The sequence below is a fragment of the Aquarana catesbeiana genome, linkage group LG01 (assembly GCF_042186555.1).
Source record: "Aquarana catesbeiana isolate 2022-GZ linkage group LG01, ASM4218655v1, whole genome shotgun sequence".
NCBI classification, from domain to species: domain Eukaryota; kingdom Metazoa; phylum Chordata; class Amphibia; order Anura; family Ranidae; genus Aquarana; species Aquarana catesbeiana.
The window spans coordinates 499663425-499683893 of NC_133324.1; the positions used below are offsets into that span (position 1 = coordinate 499663425).

Here is a 20469-nt window from a genome sequence, read left to right on the forward strand (position 1 = left end):
GACTCCTGGCATCAGTGAACATGCCACGTAGTTTAGACCGGTTGCATACTGTCTCCTTATTGGGTGTTCTAAGGTTGCAAATAGGACTTGTTACTATACTTACCTCGCGTTTAGGTGCTTTAATGCCCCCAATACTACCCTCTGGAATATGTTCCACGCTGACTATCTCTACCTCTGGACACTCGATCGCCCCCCCCCCCCTCCCCCGCCGCCTAGTTTATAAGCCCCTCTAACTTTTCGGCCATCTTCACTGTCAGCAGATCTTCACCCTCCCCATTTAGGTGCTGTCTGTACCTTCTATAGAGCTGGTGACCGACTGAGAAGTCAGCCCAGTTCTCCAGGAACCCAAACCCCTCCTTACTACACCAGCTCCTCAGCCATTTGTTTACTTCCCTAATCTCTAATCCCTCTGCCTTTCTGGTGTGGCTCAAGGTACCGGTAGTATTTCTGAGAATACTACCTTGGAGGTCCTTTCCCTCAATATAGCTCCTAAGTCGCTAAAATCTTTTTTTAGGACACTCCATCTGCCTCTGACTTTGTAATTGTGCCAACATGCACAATGACAGCTGGGTCACCCCAGCCCCTCCCAGTAATTTGTCCACCAGATCCATGATGTGTCGAACCCGAGTGCCTGGTAGACGACAGTTCGGCGCTTCAGGTCTTTGTGACAGATTGCCCTCTCTGTCCTCCTAAGAATTGGTGCCTGCCCCTCTATCTCCACCCGCCTGTGCTGGCACCTGCTGGGTACGTTCCCGGCTCTCCTTTAGTATGAAGGGTCTTCTCAGTGTTGACAGTTGCTTCCCTAGATTCACAACCTGGGCTTCCAGGGAAACAATATGCTTACATTTTGAACAGCAGTATTCACCCTCGATCGGACGATCAAGGAACGCATACATGCAGCAAGATGTACAAAGAGTCGCCTCTCCACACCCGCCGGGCATCGTACCTATTAAATTTAGTGAGGATTCTAGATTCCACACCCACCGATTGAGGATTATACCTGGTGCAAATTAACAACTAGCTTACTGACACTCACAGCCCTCGTGCACTCACAATACTTAGGTAATCACAATACTCAGGTACTCACCTTGAAATAAACTAAAGGCAATTTTTTTTTGTTTTTTTTTTTAGACAGAGTGGAGATGGATTAGAACATGTCAGGTTTTTATTGCTGTCTGTGCCCCCGTTCGGGAGATGGCCCTCTTGATTTGTCCTGTTTACCATTATCATTGAAAGTGAAAGTAAAAGAAAATCCCAAATTTTGGGTTTCCCCCAGAAACGCAATAGAGGGGAAATTTTGAAATAGGGACACCGATTCTGGTGACCTGGGGGTCCCCAAGAAATTCCCTTAATTTGCAGGTATTTTCCTCTCACTTCCTGTTTTGGCTATGGGAAAGGAAGAGAAGGTAATTCTCCACAATGGGACACAGATGGCGAAAAGAAAAATCTGTAAATCGGTAATTGTAATTACTGCATCACTAATAAAGGAAGAAGCTAATATTCTGACAATTTTCATTGTAGGGCAGCACAGTTTGAGATTTGTCCACAATACTTAATAGCTACTTGCTGATGTAGTGAATTGCTAATTGTTTTAAAAAGAAAATAGACCCCTACTGCCAGATTTAGAATCCATGGCAACCTCCCCTATCCTTTCACAATTCAAAATGGCACAAGACAAGCATGTCCTCTGTCCCTGTATCTCAATACCATGATTATGGCACATCTACCCAATGATTCCATACAGGGCATTACACTTAGCTCCTGCACATAAAATCAGCCTCTATGATGATGACTTATTCCTTTACTTATCCAACCATAGAATCGGCCTACCATCCGTACTTAAAGCAGTAATAAACCCAAAAGCAAACATTTGTTATACTGCAGCTTACTAATTCTTAGAGGTGATGGCTGCATTTGTTTTTTTTTTTGTTTTTTTAGACCTTCTATTTTTACCTAGCGATTCAACAAGCAAATTTGTTTTTCAAAAAAACAAACTATCTTGCAGATATATCAGTGAGAGGGATGAGACAAGCCATTTTTACTGACATGGATGCTTACAATGATCAGCTTTTATGTAAAACCTTTATCCCAAAAGGAAAAAAAATAACGTTTTTCTGTAACTGCTTATATAGTGTTATTTGCAGTTTGGCATCAATTTGTTAGTATGTCTAAATGTGCTAGTACATCTAACACTCAGCCCTCCCCTCAGACTGAATGCTGCTGTTCAAAAGGTGCCCCCTGCTGTGCTGATACCTCCAGAGTGGAGGCACTCTAAATACAGGAGGTGTGCTACTGGCCAGATCACCAGGTACAAACAGAGGGAAAATAAGCCTAAAAAAAGAAAACTAACACAGCCACCACATCTAATGATTGGTAACCTGCAATAAAATACCATTTTTGGTTTTGGGTTTAATACCACTTGAAGGAATTCAGAATATATGAGGAACTTGGCAATTAAAAAGTGATTTGAAATAAAAGAGGATGGTATGCCACTGTTTCACTAATTTAATTTACAAAATTAATTCTAAGCAGAGAAGGGCTGTTCACAAACAAAAAATCATACAGTCAATTGTTTCCACTTACATAATACACAGTTACACTGTTGAACACAAAATCAGCAGGGAGTAAAATACTTTGTTACATCCTAACTTGCAAGAAAAGCTCAAAATGTAGCAACATATAGCTTACACTTCATGTGTGGAAATTCATGACAGTTTGCTTTCAATGCCTATAATACAACATTGTTTTAAAAAGTAGTTTCTTATGAAGTCTTTGAAAAACTAATAAGCAAAGAGAGATTGCTGGTGAGCAGAACAGTCCTGATAATCCCAGGGAACATTATGCTGACAATAAACCATTTTATTGTGGTAATCTGTACATTTGTAAGGCTGGGCACGGAACAATTTTCCATTGTGTGTTGAAAACTGTTCTGTGATCCAGTGATGAGAAATATTGTCAGGAGATGCATTCTCTGCATTAAAAATTCTTTTTTTTTTTTTTTTTTTTAAATTAAAACGACCAATTCAGTGGCAAAAGATCACTAGAAGCAATTCTTTACAACATATGTGATAAAATTCAAGGTCAGTTCCCAGGGAGAGTGTTTACAGTAACTGCGCCATCTTGGGTTAGGTCATTCTTGTGCTGGTGGATCCTGGCACTCCCGCTTCACTATAGGAAAAGAACAGGTATGTCTTTATATATATATATATATATATATATACACACACACACACACACACACACACACACACATACATATACACACACACACACACACACAATAAAAAACCAATGTACTGAAAACTATAGATTTAAATGCAGTCCCATGATAGGATCAGCAATAGAATCTTATAGATGAAAAACACAATAGTTCAGTGCAAAGATATGCACAAAAATTTGGTGGGGACTTGAAAAATGAAAAATTAAGAGGTGACCAAGTACAGTGCTCCAGAATCATCCACCGCACCCCTGTGAAATGGACACTCACCAGAAAAGCTAGCTGCCATTACAGCAGCAAACACGCACTCAGTGTAGATCCGCCATCTGTTGTGGGGAACAGTGGTGTAGGCAAAACTAAAATCGGGCACCCGCCCCCTCTTAATTTATCCCAAACCCTTCCTTTCACATGAGCAGTCCAGATTGGACTGGAGAGTACACCTGCTGCTCCATTAGAGCCCTTGCACACTGGGGCGGTTTGCAGGCGCTATTGCGCTAATAATAGCGCCTGCAAACCGCCCCGAAAGTGCCGGTGCTTTCATTCCAGTGTGAAAGCCCCGAGGGCTTGCACACTAGAGCGATGCGCTGGCAGGACGGTAAAAAAAGTCCTGCCAGCAGCATCTTCGGAGCGGTGAAGGAGTGGTGTGTATACCGCTCCCTTACCGCTCCTGCCCATTGAAATCAATGGGACGGCGCGGCTATACCGCCGGCAAAGCGCCTCTGCAGAGGCGCTTTGCGGTGGTATTTAACCCTTTCTCGGCCGCTAGCGGGGGGTAAAACCGCCCCGCTAGCGGCCGCATACCGACGGTAAAACGCCGCTAATAATAGCGGCGTTTTACCGCCGACGCCGCCCCAGTGTGCAAGGGCTCTTAGAGGAGAATGGAGTTTCCAATTGGGTCCACCTGAAAAACGGACAAGCAAATACAATTAGAATACTACCAAAAGATAAGAGTATTGGTGTCCCCTAATGCAGGAAAAAGTGCATATCCTGTCTAAAAAATTCTCAGAGAACATCAAAAATAAAATTACAAATAGCAAAAATATATAAACAAAAAAACAACTATTTGTAATTTATTTTTGATGTTCTCTGAGAATTTTTCAGACAGGATATGCACATTTTCCTGCATTAGGGGACACCAATACTCTTATCTTTTGGTGGTTGTTCCACTGAATTAACAAAATGGTCTTTAACAAAATGTCATTTTTGGTATTTCCTGTGCCTTTGAGCATAGCTAGAATGGTGGCCGTGTCACTTCTGGTCACCGGCATAATGGCCGACAGATCACTTACGGTTTGCAAATTCTCTTTGGAGACATCATGATTTCAGCACCTTTGAGAGGCTAAACTAGTTTGACGTCTGACACTAGAGGACCCCTTGATAACGTCCTATTGGACGAAAAGCTTTGGGGAGCAGACACTAGTGCTAACTTCAGGCCACTGCCCAATGCCGGGTTGGCAGTGGCACCCATTGTCATATGTTTTTATGATTTATTTTATTTTGGCTTTTAACTTACAATTCCAATAAATACTACACTATGGAAACTTCATCTGGCTCCCAGTGAGCTTTATTTACTACAGCTACATCTAGATGGTGCGAGACCCCATTAACCACACCCCATTAAGCCAAAAAAGTGTTTTTTTTTCTCCAATTTTTTAAAAATGTTGGCAACTATGTGAGTGCATGTTTGCTGCTGTAATGGCAGCTAGCTTTTCTGGTGAGTGTCCATTTCACAGGGGTGCGGTGGATGATTCTGAAGCACTGTACTGGATCACCTCTTTATTTTTCAAGTCACCATCAAATTTTTGTGCATATCTTTGCACCAAACTATAGTGTTTTCACCTATAAGTTTATATTACTGATCCTATCACGAGACTGTGCATTTAAATCTATAATTTTTCAGTACATTTTTTTTTATTGTTGATTCCCATCCACATGATTGAACTTCTATAATATACACACACAGACATTTTTTTCCCCCTTTAGCATTTTTTCACTTTTAACACTTTTTTGGACTTTATTTCAATGTGCTGTCCATTTATAACAGTATTCTCATCTTATCGCTGTTCATTTACTTTTGGCGCACCAGACTTTTTCTTATAAATTTTTGTATATTTTGATACAAAACATCAACATTTAAAATGAAAAGGACGACTACACACAAAACTTAAAATAGTATAGACTGATTGGGGCTCCTGCATACATGAAATCTATAATATTTTTAATAAAGTAGCATGCACACACAAAAATATGACACCACAAAATCAATAAACTATTGTAGGTTTAAATACCGAACAAATGCTAGAAAAACATGTTGCTTTGTTGCCTAAAGACAAATCGGGGGGCATCTCAAGTGGACCAAGATTATGAATAATATACAAATAAGCAGAAGGGGTTTATAGGTCCCTATGTTGGCACCAGACAATAAAAGCCTGTGAATTAAATGGTCATCTTACATTTACAAGCCATATTTCTTTGGAATTCTAGGTAAGAAACAAGGAACAACTATGGTCATGCTTTGCTAAAAAGCTGCCGTTACCGCTAATGTTTTTTTTTTTTTTTCAATTTATTAAGAAGGGAATAAAGAACACACTCACGGTTTCCTGGTGGACCTGAGCCTGGTGGAAACGGTCCTCCCGCTTTGAAATCTGCAATAAATGAAACAGGTCCACTTTACATAACCAGGCCAGGATACAGCTCACCAAACCATGTGCCCAAATAAAATGTGAGCAATAAATTTTTAAATTATACAGCACAACTAATAAAAAATGCACTAGGACTATGCAGGGATACAATTACACAATAATAGATGCGGCCATGTTCAAGATAAACAGTAGAGATTACACAGTCAAATAATGAGCATATCGGGTTGGAGAGCTTGTGACCCCAACCATAAGAACATTACCAGATATACACTCACCAGTCATTTATTAGGTACACCTCGCTAGTACCGAGTTGGACCCCCTTTTTGTATATCCTTTATATACACAAATATATGACTCAGAGGATTGGGTGTGTCATTGCCATCATCCCCTAATATTTCAAAAAAAACAAATATTGTACCTCTAGTTGGGATTTTTGGGGCAATGTAGTGATCAGAAAGTTTTTTTGTTAAAAGTCAATTTTTATTAGTACAAAAGCAAATAGAATACAAGTGAAACATACAAATACATATTTTGACTGAGTGTTTTTAAGAAAAAGCATCAGATACATAAAAACAAGTGATGCATCCTACTGCTATATACAAACACCATCCAAGTTGATACAATGGCGTCCGATAGCAGATTTCCAACGCGTTTCAACTTTATTATCAAAGCAAAGTCTTCCTCAGGGAAGGATTGCATCACATTCTAGAATTTCAGAAAACAATATAATTACTAGTGATATACATACATACATACATACATATCGCCTATATCTAGAAAAACCGCATTTTTACTGAAAAATAACAAATGCGACTTACATTGGAGCATGTAGCTACAAAAAATGCTTTCGCAGTGCTGGCAGGGAACCTAGTCACCAATTTGTCTGAACCGCTTATTATCCTCTACGGGACAGCCTGGTGTGCTTTAGAAAAAGACCGGGACATAGACAGGGACACGTGGGATTTTATACGTACCAGACATCCACGCCAACCCACCTTTTATGCACTACCGAAAGTGCATAAAAAACTAAATGACCCACCAGGGAGACCCATAATCTCGGGGAATGGTTCCATTACAGAGGGAATCAGCCAAATAATAGACCAGTATCTGAGACCCCATGTAATGGACCTACCATCATACACAAGGGACACTATACACCTGCTACAAATCCTGGATGGAATAACCATTCCCAATTCAGCTTTACTTGTCACAGTGGACGTGGAGTCTCTGTATAATAGCATCCCACATGATCTGGGTATAGCAGCTATCAAACGCATTCTACAACAAAGGGCAACAACAGACTGGAAATTCAATGCATTTATTCTATCTATGCTTGAATATATCCTCAGACACAATACCTTTCTATTCAAGGGCTCCCACTACCTCCAGGTACAGGGGGTGGCTATGGGGACGTGCTGTGCACCCTCATATGCCAACCTGTACCTGGGGGAGTGGGAGAAAGACTTCCTACAAGGGGAAGCAGCATCTATGTATACTCGCCACATCTGTATGTGGCAGAGGTATATAGATGATCTCTTCATTATCTGGGACGGTCCCCCCGAGCAACTGAGGGACTGCCTAACAATGATGAATACCAATAACTTTAATCTGTTCTTCACAATGACATCTGATACCCATGAAATAAACTTTCTGGATGTTACCATCTATAAAAATCATGATGGCGGACTATCTAGTAAACTTTATAGAAAGGAGACTGCGGGCAACACCCTGTTGCACGCAGATAGCTTCCACCCAGACCCCCTTAAAAGATCGATCCCATATAGCCAGTTTCTCCGCCTCAAAAGAAACTGTAGCAATGACGAAGATTTTCAACAGGAAGCAGACAAACTAACCCTCAGACTCATGAATAGAGGTTACACAAAATCATCCTTGAAGAAGGCATTCAACCGAGTTAAATTGACCAACAGAAGGGATTTAATTTTTTCAAAAAAATCCGCTAAAGAGGATGCCTCTACAAGAATCATTGTAAGATTTTCTAATGAACATCTTAAAATCAACAAAATAGTCTCCAAGTATTGGTCTATTCTCACTGATGACCCAAGCCTGAAAGGGTTAATTGGCCCCAAACCCCAAATTACTTATAGGAAATCTGGTTCAATAGGAGATGCACTGGTTCAAAGTGAATACAAAGGCACGGCAAGGAAGGACCCATGCAAAACATGGGGCACTTACCCATGTGGAGCCTGTGCCCAATGTAAAGTTATTGGTAGGAGGACCACACTGGCGCTGCCGAATGGGGAGAGCTTCTCCCTGCATCATTTTGCCAATTGCAAAACGCAGGGTGTGGTTTACCTCATGCAGTGCCAGTGTGGTGCCTTCTACGTAGGGAAAACCAGACAAGAACTTAGAAAACGAGTCGATAAGCATATGCAGAGCATGCGAATCGGCAACCTATACCTACCTTTGGGGAGGCATGTGGCCAGATACCATAACTATCGGCTACCCTCTGTGAACTTTACAGTTCTGGACAGAATTCATTTGCCAATTAGGGGGGGGGACTGGAACAAGGTCCTCCTCCAGCGGGAAATGCGCTGGATAAGGTACCTTAGGGCCACCACCCCCCCAGGTCTAAAAAAAGTTTTAGACCATTTTTGGAGGGTTTTAGTTCGGGGAACACCGACTAATCAATAACCCACCATACTGTCATCTGGGGGGTTTCTTCTGCTTTTTCTTACCTTCTATAATGGGTATCTCACCCCCTGGTTGCTTTAATCAAAGCCATCAGGGGCACCCATACATGGAGATGCTAATGGTTCCATCTATAATACACTAGACCAATGATCCTTTAATAGGATTCCCTAGCTGAGGGTCATATGTCTTGGAAAGCCAAGTTTTTCTGCACCCTATCTGGTCAAACTGTATAGAGGAGTTTTTATTTATGTATTTTTACAATAACTCTCAATTAAATTATATATGTATTTTGTTTAATACAATTGTTGTTTTGATCACTGCTAGTATAGAGGCATTGGCATGTAGCAAGTTTTCCAGATTTTGCTTCCCAGTCCTGAGGCGGGGGCTATGCGCACTATTATCGTTTTTTCCGCTTTTTTTTGTCCCTACCCGGCACAGGGGGGGGGGGGGGTCATGATGATCTCTTATCATGGCCCCTACACCTCAAAGACACTATTTTTTTTTTTTTTTTTGGTGCCTGGGGAGTTTCCCACTGTGCCGGTGGTTACAAGTCCTAATGTGGGTTTCGGTCAGTTGGTACCATAAAAACCGTGGTAGGTGGCTCGGAGCATACTCCAGTTAAAAAAAGAGTGTATCTATAGCTCCTATTCATCTGAAATGTAATTTACCATCTCTTAGTCCAAAAGGAGTCAATATAGGTGGGCTGTAAACATACAATCCTCCTCTCTTTGATTCAATAAAATAGTATTTTTACAATAATGACATCAATAATATTATACATTTTTACATTGGCCAGGGCTTAAAAAGCCTTTATTGTACACATTTGCACCATGTAGGGCTTAAAATGCCTTTTTCTGAAACCTGACAGGCACCAGGCTCTTCTTGCTCTGATGATCTGTGTGCTACAAATAAACTAACTAGCAGCGCTACACAGCGCTTTACACAGTATAATCTATCTATCCTTCTTTTTCCTTCCTTAGTGTGTGAACGCCGGAGTCTTGTGATCCCGACGCTACACACACTGAAACACTTCCTGTATTCAGAGTTGCCTCGGCAACCAGACGCGCCTCTCCTCCTCCCCATGACACCGCGCCCACACTCCGTAGTACACACAGAAGGAGGAGGGCTTGACGTTGCGGTGGGGGAAGCGTGGAGGGAGGCGCCCGTTGCCTAGACAGCTATGGGAACTGGGAGACGCTCCCCTGCAGCCTATGTTAGGCTGGAGGCATCCGTCACCCAGACAACAAAGAAGGGAGGCAATGTTCTCTCTTTACTTACCTTAAAAAGGAGGTGTTTTGATAGTGACGGCGGCCAATCCAGGCCACGCCCCATACACTGCACCAACCAATAGGAGATCATTCCTTGATCTGGGCCATGCCCACCACATAACCACGCCCATATCACCTATATTAGGACGCCAGGGACAGCCAAGGGCAGCATTTCACAACTGGCCTTCAATAAGAGAGGAACTCCAGGACCAGAGCTCCCTGCCACCTTCAAATGGGAATTTTTCCTGTATAGGCTATATAACAAAACTTAAGGTATGTTGACTGGGGAATTTTCTTACTTGGTGGTTGTTTTGGGAGACAGAGTTCCCTAATAACTACCAATATTCCTACTTTTGATTCATATATATTTCTTTACCCCTTTTAAACTTAAATTCTTATTCAAGTGCCATCCATGTCTTTCAGCCTATTTGCTATTTATGGCTGCCGAATATCGGTCTTTTTCTAAAGCACACCAGGCTGTCCCGTAGAGGATAAAAAGGGGTTCAGACAAATTGGTGACTAGGTTCCCTGCCAGCACTGCGAAAGCATTTTTTGTAGCTACATGCTCCAACGTAAGTCGCATTTGTTATTTTTCAGTAAAAATGCAGTTTTTCTAGATATAGGCGATATGTATGTATGTATATCACTAGTAATTATATTGTTTTCTGAAATTCTAGAATGTGATGCAATCCTTCCCTGAGGAAGACTTTGCTTTGATAATAAAGTTGAAACGCGTTGGAAATCTGCTATCGGACACCATTGTATCAACTTGGATGGTGTTTGTATATAGCAGTAGGATGCATCACTTGTTTTTATGTATCTGATGCTTTTTCTTAAAAACACTCAGTCAAAATATGTATTTGTATGTTTCACTTGTATTCTATTTGCTTTTGTACTAATAAAAATTGACTTAACAAAAAAATTTTTCTGATCACTACATTGCCTCAAAAATCCCAACTAGAGGTACAATATTTGTTTTTTTTGTATATCCTTTGACCAAAAAGAATATACAATACAGCTCTACTCACACACGTCAACACCACAAAATATCAAGTGTCCCCTCTATCACTAGAATGTACATGCTTGATTTGTTCAGGCTTGAATGGAGGAGAAGATTTGGATGCCGCACACTGGATATAGTCAAAAAACTTCACTTTATTGAAAAAATGGGATCATCAAAACAACAAGACTGTCATGCAGAAAGTACAGGTAAGCTGACGCGTTTCGCACTCAGGACTGAGTGCTTACTCATAGCTAACAAATATTAAAAAGACAAACTCTTATATAGCTCAATGGAGTATCACATGATTGCCCAATTAGATGGTCATTGAGTCTCAGCTGGAAGCCAATTTAATGAGGTCTCGGCATCTGCTGGCTATTTGGTGTGTTAACTGATTGAGAAATGTTTTCAAAACCGTGACATGTAAATAGATGACAAAGAATGTGAAAAAAGATGTGTATATGTACATGTGTAGACAAAAAATATATATGTGTGTATATATATATATATATATATATAGTGAATCCTATCAATAAACGTGTATATAATAATGAATGTACTTCTATAACGTGTATATATGAAAGGTGATAAGTATCAAAAAAAGGGGTTACTATTAAGTGAAAGGAAAAAATGTGTAAAAAATATTTCTCATTAAAAAAAAAGAGAAAATATGTTGATAAAAATATTCAGACAACGTGCAAAGTAAATGTGAAGAGTGAATGTAATAAAACTATATGTGAACAAAATATATAAATATGATGAGACTCTCTATAATATGCCGGTGAAGTGGACGAAGCTCTCTATAATAAGCCGGAATAATACAGGTGAAATATAGAGCAATGTGACCTGAAATAATGCGTGATATGCCCGCGGTTGATAACAAGGTACATATAGGGCCCTATAATAATAAAAATAAACTGTGGGATTCAAAGACATAAAATCACGCTGATAAAGGTTGCCCTGATCTGGTCAAATGGCAGTGATATATGCAGGGTCCCAGTAGACTGACTTGTAACGTAATGATTCTAAATGATGAGCCTGGCCGAGAGCAGGGTGTGTGTAGAATTTCAAGAATGAAGCAGCGGTGTTCAAAGTAATAGAACGCCGCTAGTCTGTGTCACACTAAATGTCTAGATGGAATTATAGTGATGGTAATAAAGTTGGTAGAGGTCTCGGCCAGTCACCCAAGTTTAAGGGATCACAAAAAGGGACAAATGAAAGACAAGTAAGATACTATAGGCTGGGATACGAAGACATAAAATCACGCTGATCAGGGTAGCCCTGATCTGGTCTTGATTTGTTCACTGGTTCACAGACATCTGTCTACCTTTCAACAAATCCTAAATGAAGAATGCAGTGTCAATCTCAGCTCCCAAACCAAATTAACTAGGACAGCCGGAGCAGAAAGTGTAAAGACATCTGAACCCAAGAAATAAAATCAAACAAGGATGGCATGTGCTTATGCACCATAATGCATGTCAGTTTAATAAATTAACCACGCTAAAAGTTTAAAAGTGGCCAGAGTTTATCTTTTTTTTTTTTTGTCAAAATTTGGAAGGTAAAAAATACTTGTGATGAAAAATGCTTGATCTATGTCCTCTGAATTTTGGCACCCATAAACCCTTTTCCATACATGGATCTCGTCTCCCTGAAAGATTGATTACAGCAATCCATGCAATTCTCTCCAACCCCTGAATCATGGGACAGCAGCAAAACAACACCACTCAAACTGATAGCAACCAAAAAACATCCACCTACTACAACCCTTTTCCCTTCTAACCCTGCATTAAAGCAGAACTAAAGTGTTTTTTTTTTTCGAATGCTATGCAAACCCTATGAAATTGCAAGACAATATGTTAATAATGTGCACAGGACACTTGCAAATCTGTGTTACACTTTGCATTATGTATATTTCACAATATCCCTATGCCATCTTCCCTAGTTTCCTCATCAGCATTAGAAGGGGGGGGGGGGGGGGTGTGAAGGCCTGCCACTATCTGAGGGAAGTGATATAAATCATTCCCTCATAGGAAGTTCTCTGTAGGAACTATTTTTCCCTATTACCCATTGAGGAACACAGCTTGATAAGAGCCCTAGGGTTATACTGCTGCCTACAGGAAAAATAGACACTGGGCATAACACAAAAATGAAGGACAGCCCTCTAGAGGCTACAACCCCCCCCCCCCCCCACCTCACCAGTTCTGCCTAGTGTCCTTAGAAGAATGGAGTTCTTTCCTTTCTACTATATTTTTAGCTTGAATTGCAAGAATTTTCTACCATCAACAGCTATTTATATTTTGAGGACGGCAAGTGGAAGCCTCTTCACAACAGTACTGCAATCAGCAGTGACTAACCTTCTGTGTTTCAATTAGCACAAGACTCTGCTGGGGATACTTTGTGGAATATTGAGCCAGAACCAACGTTCTGACCATCCCTATAGAAGACACTGCATGTAGCCATAAGGTTACATATTCGAGTTTTGTCTCGGTCTTCTACCTTGGATATTCGTTTTGTGTCTTCTCATAGCTGAGCAAAATTTGGCAATATCTTTTCAGATATTCAGGGTTTAAGGTTTTTTAAATCAAATTTCTTTACAGTTCTGAAACCCAAAGAAGACATTTATCCCATTTTGGTTTTTAAGGTTCTCCATGCCTGTAGGTCCTCAGAAGTTCCAAATAAAATCTATTTGGTCGGTTATGGTCTCTCTTAACTTATCCATTGACATACAAGATGCATATTTACACATTATTTTTCCAGGTCATCAGTGATTTTGTTACCTTGCTGTGGGCGACCATTACTATTAGTCTGTGACCCTTTCCTCATTCCACAACACTGGTGCCATGCTTGAGTGCAGAAGTTTACTATATTGTTCCAAGGCATGCGTCTGCATTTGAGGACGCCCGATTTGTTAGCTTCTTAGTACAAGAAACTGGACAGATTTGAGTCTAGGACGCGGGACCCGACTGGAAGTAGCAGATGCCCTGGTGGAACCATGGGATAAGTATGCCCAGATGTATGCCTTTTCTCTGCTGAAACGTTTACCTCACCTTCTAAAAATCAATGCCGAGGACATTCCAGTTATTCTCAGAACTTCAGAATGGCCATGCTGCATGTGGTACGTCAGCTTCGTTCGTCTGTTAGTGGATGCTCCATGGCCTCTACCAAATTGGTTATCTCAAGAACTGATTTTTTTTACCCTGCTTCTCATTTGCTGGCTTTGATAGCCTGGCTGTTAAAAACAGTTCTGAGAGACAGGGGCATTTTGGATTTAGTAATTCCTACCATGCCTGAAGCTCATAAATCTATTTCTCACAAGACTTGCCTTTGAACCTCTTTGGGACATTTCGTTGACATTGTTGTAAGGTAGTCTTTTTTGTTAGTTACTTCTGCCAGGAGGGTTTTTGGAGTTATTAGCATTGTCCTATAGAAAGACCCATTTAATCTTACACAAAAACATGGTTGTTTTAGGACCATGAACCTTTTTTTTCCCCCACCTTCTTAATGATGATATTGTGTTGCTTTCCCTGTGTCCAGCTCCAGTGCCTTGACGTGGTGAGGACCAACAGTCTACATCCAGGAGCATACAGCCGTTCACTTACACGTTTACACTAGCACCAGCAAACACATACAGCTATATTCTGTATATCATTTGTACAAGCTGCTGTAACCACTACCTGTGTCTCTTGAGCTCAGAAATACGCCCATATTTTTGCGAATGAGACTTTATGCTAGTTATATAGATTCGTATGAAAAAAGTTAGCTTGTTATTTGGTTACACGTAAGCAAAAAAAAAAAAAAATCAGACCAGCACCCATTTCTATAGTAAAAAGAATGGGAACATTTTGTATTGTATATGAAAAGGAAGTTTAAATGGATTGGATGAATTTTATGTTACCTTTCTTTTTTTCTTATTTATTTTACCTTTTTTATTTTTACGCTGTTCTTTTAAAAAAAAAAAATTGTGTCACTTTTATTCCTATTACAAGGAATTTAAACATCCCTTGTAATAGAAAAAAAAGCTTGACAGGACCTCTTAAATATGAGATCTGGGGTCAAAAAGACCTCAGATCTCATATTTACACTAAAATGCAAGAAAAAAAAAAAAAAAGTCCCTTTAAGAGCTATGGGCGGAAGTGACATTTTCACATCGCTTCCGCCCTGCAATGCTATGGAGACAGCATCTTCCCCTCACTCGTCTCCATACCCAACAAGGGATAACATCCGATTACCTCCGCCGCTGTCGATGGCTCAGGGCACCGGAGCGCGGCGGGAGGGGGCACCCCTCTCCTGCCGCAGATAAAAGTGATCTCGTGGCGAATCCGTCACAGAGGCCAATCTTATCGGAAAGCGGACCACCGGCCGAAGAAGAGGATACTGGGGTTATGGCAGCTAGCTCCTGCCATAACAACGATATTCCACTTCAAATTTAGGACATATATCGGCGTGCGGCGGTCCGTAAGTGGTTAAGATAAAGTCTGTGAGCAACAGACTTTCTATAAAGGTTAGCTGGCAAACACGTAAAATGCGGTTTAGAGTTCTATTCTTTTCCAGTATTTCAAGTTGGCAGGCTTTAAAAAAAAAAAAAAAAGAAGAAAAAAAAAAAAAGCTGAAAATGTATTTTACAAAAAGGTAGTTTTTTAGTCCTGATCAAAATAAAGTACAAAATTAGACACCCAAAACTAGCACAAACTGTTTCCTTTGTGAACAGACACCTAAAAAGCATATGAAATGAATAAATGAATTGATATCCTAATCTTTTTCAGCACTTACTCTCATCTCTGGCTTTCATTCGTGCAATGAAAGAGTAACTTTTGTTCCTACGGTAGTTTTCATAGGGATCATCAAGAGAGACCCCCACTCCTTTGTACTGGTCCCATTTGTCACGGATGTCTCCCCCTTTTATTGGGTCCTGAATACCCTGCTCATTAGCACCAAGGCCTCCAGCTCCACTCCACCCTAAAAGAAAATAAAGGATTTTGTTACATCAATAAATACAATGGTCTCCACGGCAAAATATATTAAAATGTATTTATATATACACACACACACACACCTTTAATTAAGCAATTTATATGTATAGTATCAGAATATTTGTATGCTTTTCTTCCTGCTTTAGGGCCATTTGACTCTAGCGATCCTTCATGCATTCACTTGGTTCCACACGTCATTGCCTCTCTGTCAGGATGAGCGAGTAGAAACAATGTAAAAGATTATTCCCCAGTAACAGCTCGCTCGTCTGGACAAGGGAACACCACACGGAAACCAAGTATTTGCTCCTGTACAGTGATCTTGTGCCCGGCAAGTTGTTGCCAGCAAGAGGAGTGCTGGCATGATATGTCCCTTACTACTCCCCTGCTGTCGCAGTCCAAATCTATGGCCAGCTCCTTTAAGTCTTTGAAATTCACTTTTTCCCTAGGCAATATCCCCACGCTCAGTTGCCACATAGTTGAGCAGAAACCCTTTCCAGTGAGCATTAAATCCACTGTTGAACATACAGATGAGCTTTTAGAGAGCATATCTACAGATTTCCAAACAAGCTATGAAATAATGTTTCTTTTCAGATGAATTCTGTGAACTTTAAAATGCAGTTCAAGTAATCAGCTTCACTTTTAGGACAGTCCAACAGCAGTGCATTCTCACCTTACATTCATTCCCCTGTGGCTCCGTTTGGCCAATGGAAAAAAGCATCAGCCCTGTGAAGCTAAAACAGGGCTTAGGACTCTCACTTTGCCTCATAGGACTGTGCAGAGTATCGGAGTTTGACGTGAGGGGAGGTAGTTCTATCCTACCCAATTCCTGGAAGTCCCGAGTACATTTATTCAGTCCCAGAGACCAAAAGGGAGAAAAGGCAAGTACAGTTGTGTTCAAAATAATAGCAGTCCAACATCACTAACCAGATTAATCACGAATTTTGGTGTAAATTATATTTCTACATGGCAAATAATTTACTAGTAGGTGTAGTAGAGTAATAGAAAACACAGAGGGGGGGCGTGACCGGATGTTGAGGTGAGGGAGAGAGACACAGCCGGACCCAGTCCTACTCTATCCCCGCTCCTATGCTGTATGCCTCGCAGTAAAGCAGAGAGGGAGAAGCTGCTAACCTGTCCTTGTGGTGCCTGCTAGCCTGCCAGTCTCTTTGAGAGACGGATGCCGCGCAAGGAGGGAAGGAGAAGCACAGGACCACCAGCTGCCAGAGGAATCTTGCACTCGGAGCTCCCCCGGGAGGACTGTCAGTGACGCGCCGCCTGTGTGAGAGAGAGGGGAGCGCGTCCACTAGAGATCAAGCGGAAGTTGCGGGGGTAGCCGTGTGCGGAGCTGACCCGACTCATACTGTGACAAGACGTGGACCGGAGGGGTGAGTGACTCGCAGCGGCGAGTGTTGAGATGTGGGGGAGGACTGGTGCGACCTTGTGAGACGGTCTGGGTGGTAGCGGGAGCCCCTGTGTGGGCGCAGGACACTTGGAATTGTACAGCCATCGGAGGAGAGAGGTTGCAGTGGTCCTTGCTGAGGGACATATATATTTGTGGGTGTACATAGTGCATAACGGACTCGCTATGACCAGAAAAAAGGGGCTGGAGGAGACATCAGCACAGGAGGGTGCAGGGGCCCTAGCACAGCGAAACCCCAAAGAAAAGGGAAGTCAAGTAGCTGCCAAACTGGAGCGATTTGCTCACACACCAAACCAGCATGCAAGCACGACACCTAAAAAGAGCAACCATATAGGGGGGGCTCAGCATCAAACCAGCCAGCTGGGAAGGAGAAGTCTTGCCCCTACGGGGGGTGCAGTAGCAAACGCCCCATTGGAGTTGGGGGTGAACGGTATGGTGGAGGGGGGTTCTGGTTTGGCCACGGAGGTGGGGGATGGTGGTGTGGCATCAATGGCTGAGAAGGAACCATCACTGAGAGACATCTTTCTAGCTGTAAATAGTTGTAAGGTATCTATTTCTGCCCTATCAGCACAAATGGAAAGTTTTAAAAGTGATTTATTGTCAGTAAAAAGTGATGTGCAAGTAGTGTGCACTCGGACAGCTGCTTTGGAAGACAGGATCAGTCAAATGGAGGATGATGTCTCCCCTTTAAGACAGGAAGTCTCACTTATGAAAAAACAACTTAATGAATGCATGCAAAAAATGGACAGTATGGAAAACAGACTACGTAGAGAAAATTTGAGGGTGTTGGGCCTCCCAGAAGGCTGTGAAGGCAATAATCCTGTTAAATTTATGGAAGATTGGTTAAAGGAGAGATTCGGGAGGGAGTCACTCTCAGAATTTTTTTCCATTGAGCGTGCGCATAGAGTGGCCTCTAGGTCATGGGCTCCAGGGGGTCACCCAAGACCACTGATTTTTAAGCTATTATGCTTCAGGGATAAAACCACCATCCTTCGGAAGGCAAGGGAGATGAAGAACATTCAATATAGAGGTGCAAGGGTCTCAATATATCCGGACTTCTCTCCTGAGCTTCAAAGGCAGAGAGCCAAATTTGTGGAATGCAAGCGCAAGCTGCAGCAGTTAAAAATTAACTACGCTTTATTATATCCAGCGCGCTTGCGCATTGCGGCACTGGGGGAAACTCAATTTTTTAATACTCCCATCGAAGTCACAACCTGGTTAGAAAAAAACAAAGGAAGAATACAGCGAGAAGATGAAATATAGAAAAGGCAGGAGACCGGGAAATCAAGAGAGAACTTTTTTTTTTTTTTTTTCTCCCTTTAAGGGGAGTGGGGAGGGAGGGGGGAACATGTAAAATTTGTTGGTTTATAAGCACAATGGAAACAATGGGGATAGTTCCCCTCTTACTGGGTCCGGGGGGGGGGGTAAGTTTGTTTTTCTCACCTTGAAAAAATGTGTCCGGTCACTATAGAAGCCTCAGGGGTAGGCCCAAAATTGGGCAATAGGGGTAAAAATAGTGGGGGGGTAGGGGGAGGGGGGAGGTGGGGTGGGGGGAGGAGGGGGAGGAATATGTGTATGAGTGTGTGTGGGAGGGGGGGGGTTGACTTTGGAGTAAGGGGAAATTCATTTTATAAATATTATAGAAGTCACATCAAGAGGTGGTTTAACTTTGCTAAGAGACACAAAGAGATAGGACCCACAGATGTATGGTAGTGGTGATTTAGATAGCACTTGGAAATTTAAAAAAAAGTTTACTATATGTTCCTGGAACGTTCGGGGGGTTAAAGATAATCTGAAAAGGCAGACGATCCTCTCTATGGTAGATAAGGGGAAGGTTCAGATACTATGTCTGCAGGAGACGCATCTGGATAAGGAATCAATTAAGATAATTGATCATAAAAAATTTCAGATGCAATTTCATTCCACTCACACTTCGTACTCAAGGGGTGTGAGTGTTTTGATAAAATCAGGGATAGCTTTCTCCTGCAGCCATAGTAAGGTGGACACAGAAGGCCGGTATATTTTTCTCTATTGCACAATTGAGAACAGGAAATGTGTATTAGCTAACATCTATATTCCTCCCCCTTTTGGGAGGGAGGTTTTGGATGACCTAACTGAATTCATGGTGAACCTCCCAGGGGTTCCGGTAGTGGCGGTTGGGGACTTCAACATGACCATGAATAACGAGGTAGACAGGTTCCCTTTAAAAAGTCTGGGTAGGGGTAAACCTAAGAGTCCGCTTCTACAGTATTGTGAGGAAGTAGGATTGGTGGACATCTGGAGAGAGAGGCACCCTGGGGTGAGGCAATATTCCTGCCATTCCAGGACACATACCACCCTGTCCAGGATAGACCTGGTCTTGGGTAATGAGGAATCGCTGGGTATGGTGGGAGAAATAGTCTACGAGCCAAGGGGGATTTCGGACCACTCACCAGTGATAGTTGATTTAAAGGGTGAGAGAGGCATTAATAGGGGTGACTGGAAAGTAAATCCCTTTTGGCTCGAGATTATTGAGGACGCGGGCACTGTGGTGGAGAAGCTGGTGGAATTTGTAGATTTGAATATAGGTACAGCTCCATTAGGGATAGTTTGGGACGCCCTGAAAGCTTTCCTCCGGGGGATCCTAATTCAAAAAATATCCCACATTAAGAAAAAAATCACAGATAGAAGAACTAAAAGTCAAAGAGAGTGCTATAAGAGCGGAAGAACGGTACGTTGAGGACCCAACTCCAACCAGACATAAGACGTGGGTAGAGAGACAAAATGAGTACAGTAGAATAGTCCTGGAAAAGACAGAGAGGAAAAGGTTATTTCAGAAACGAACGTTTGCCTGTGAGGGAGAGTGTGTCGGGAGGACCCTGGCCCTGATCATAAAGGCCAATAGCCCTCCGAATTCCATACTAGCGATAGAAGGAAGAGAGGGAATAATAAAAAATACTAACCCAGAAATATTAGAAGAGTTTAGGGAGTACTTTAAAAATTTATATAGCTCGGCTCAGGAAGATGTGGAGGGAGAAATGACAGCTTTCTTTGATAAGATTAAGTTAACCCCGCTCACGAGAGAAGATAGGGAAATGTTGGATGCCCCTCTGACACTTGGGGAATTACAAAGGGCTGTGGCAGACATGGCGAACCAGAAGGCCCCGAGTCCTGATGGTTTACCCGTAGAAATTTTCAAAAAGTATGGGGAGCTTTTGCTCCCCATGCTTTTGGAAGTACTAAACGGCACTGGGAAGGATGGTAATTTGCCAGTCTCAATGACAGAAGCCATTATAATAGTATTGCTGAAGGAGGGGAAAA

The 20469-nt window shown here is 41.9% G+C and overlaps 1 protein-coding gene across 6 annotated transcripts in view; it reads right to left on the reverse strand.

The window, feature by feature from the left end:
• Positions 1-2487: 2487 nt before the first annotated feature.
• The window catches only part of CHERP (calcium homeostasis endoplasmic reticulum protein), a 90911-nt gene continuing 72929 nt past the window's right edge, over positions 2488-20469 (reverse strand). For all 6 annotated transcript variants that reach the window (XM_073592745.1, XM_073592754.1, XM_073592737.1 and 3 more), the window contains 3 exons: positions 15550-15735; positions 5812-5862; positions 2488-3168 (listed from right to left, as the gene is read on the reverse strand). In XM_073592745.1, coding sequence (XP_073448846.1) covers positions 3131-3168; positions 5812-5862; positions 15550-15735 — 275 coding nt within the window. In that variant the 3' untranslated portion in view covers positions 2488-3130. The remainder of the gene's footprint in view (positions 3169-5811; positions 5863-15549; positions 15736-20469) is intronic.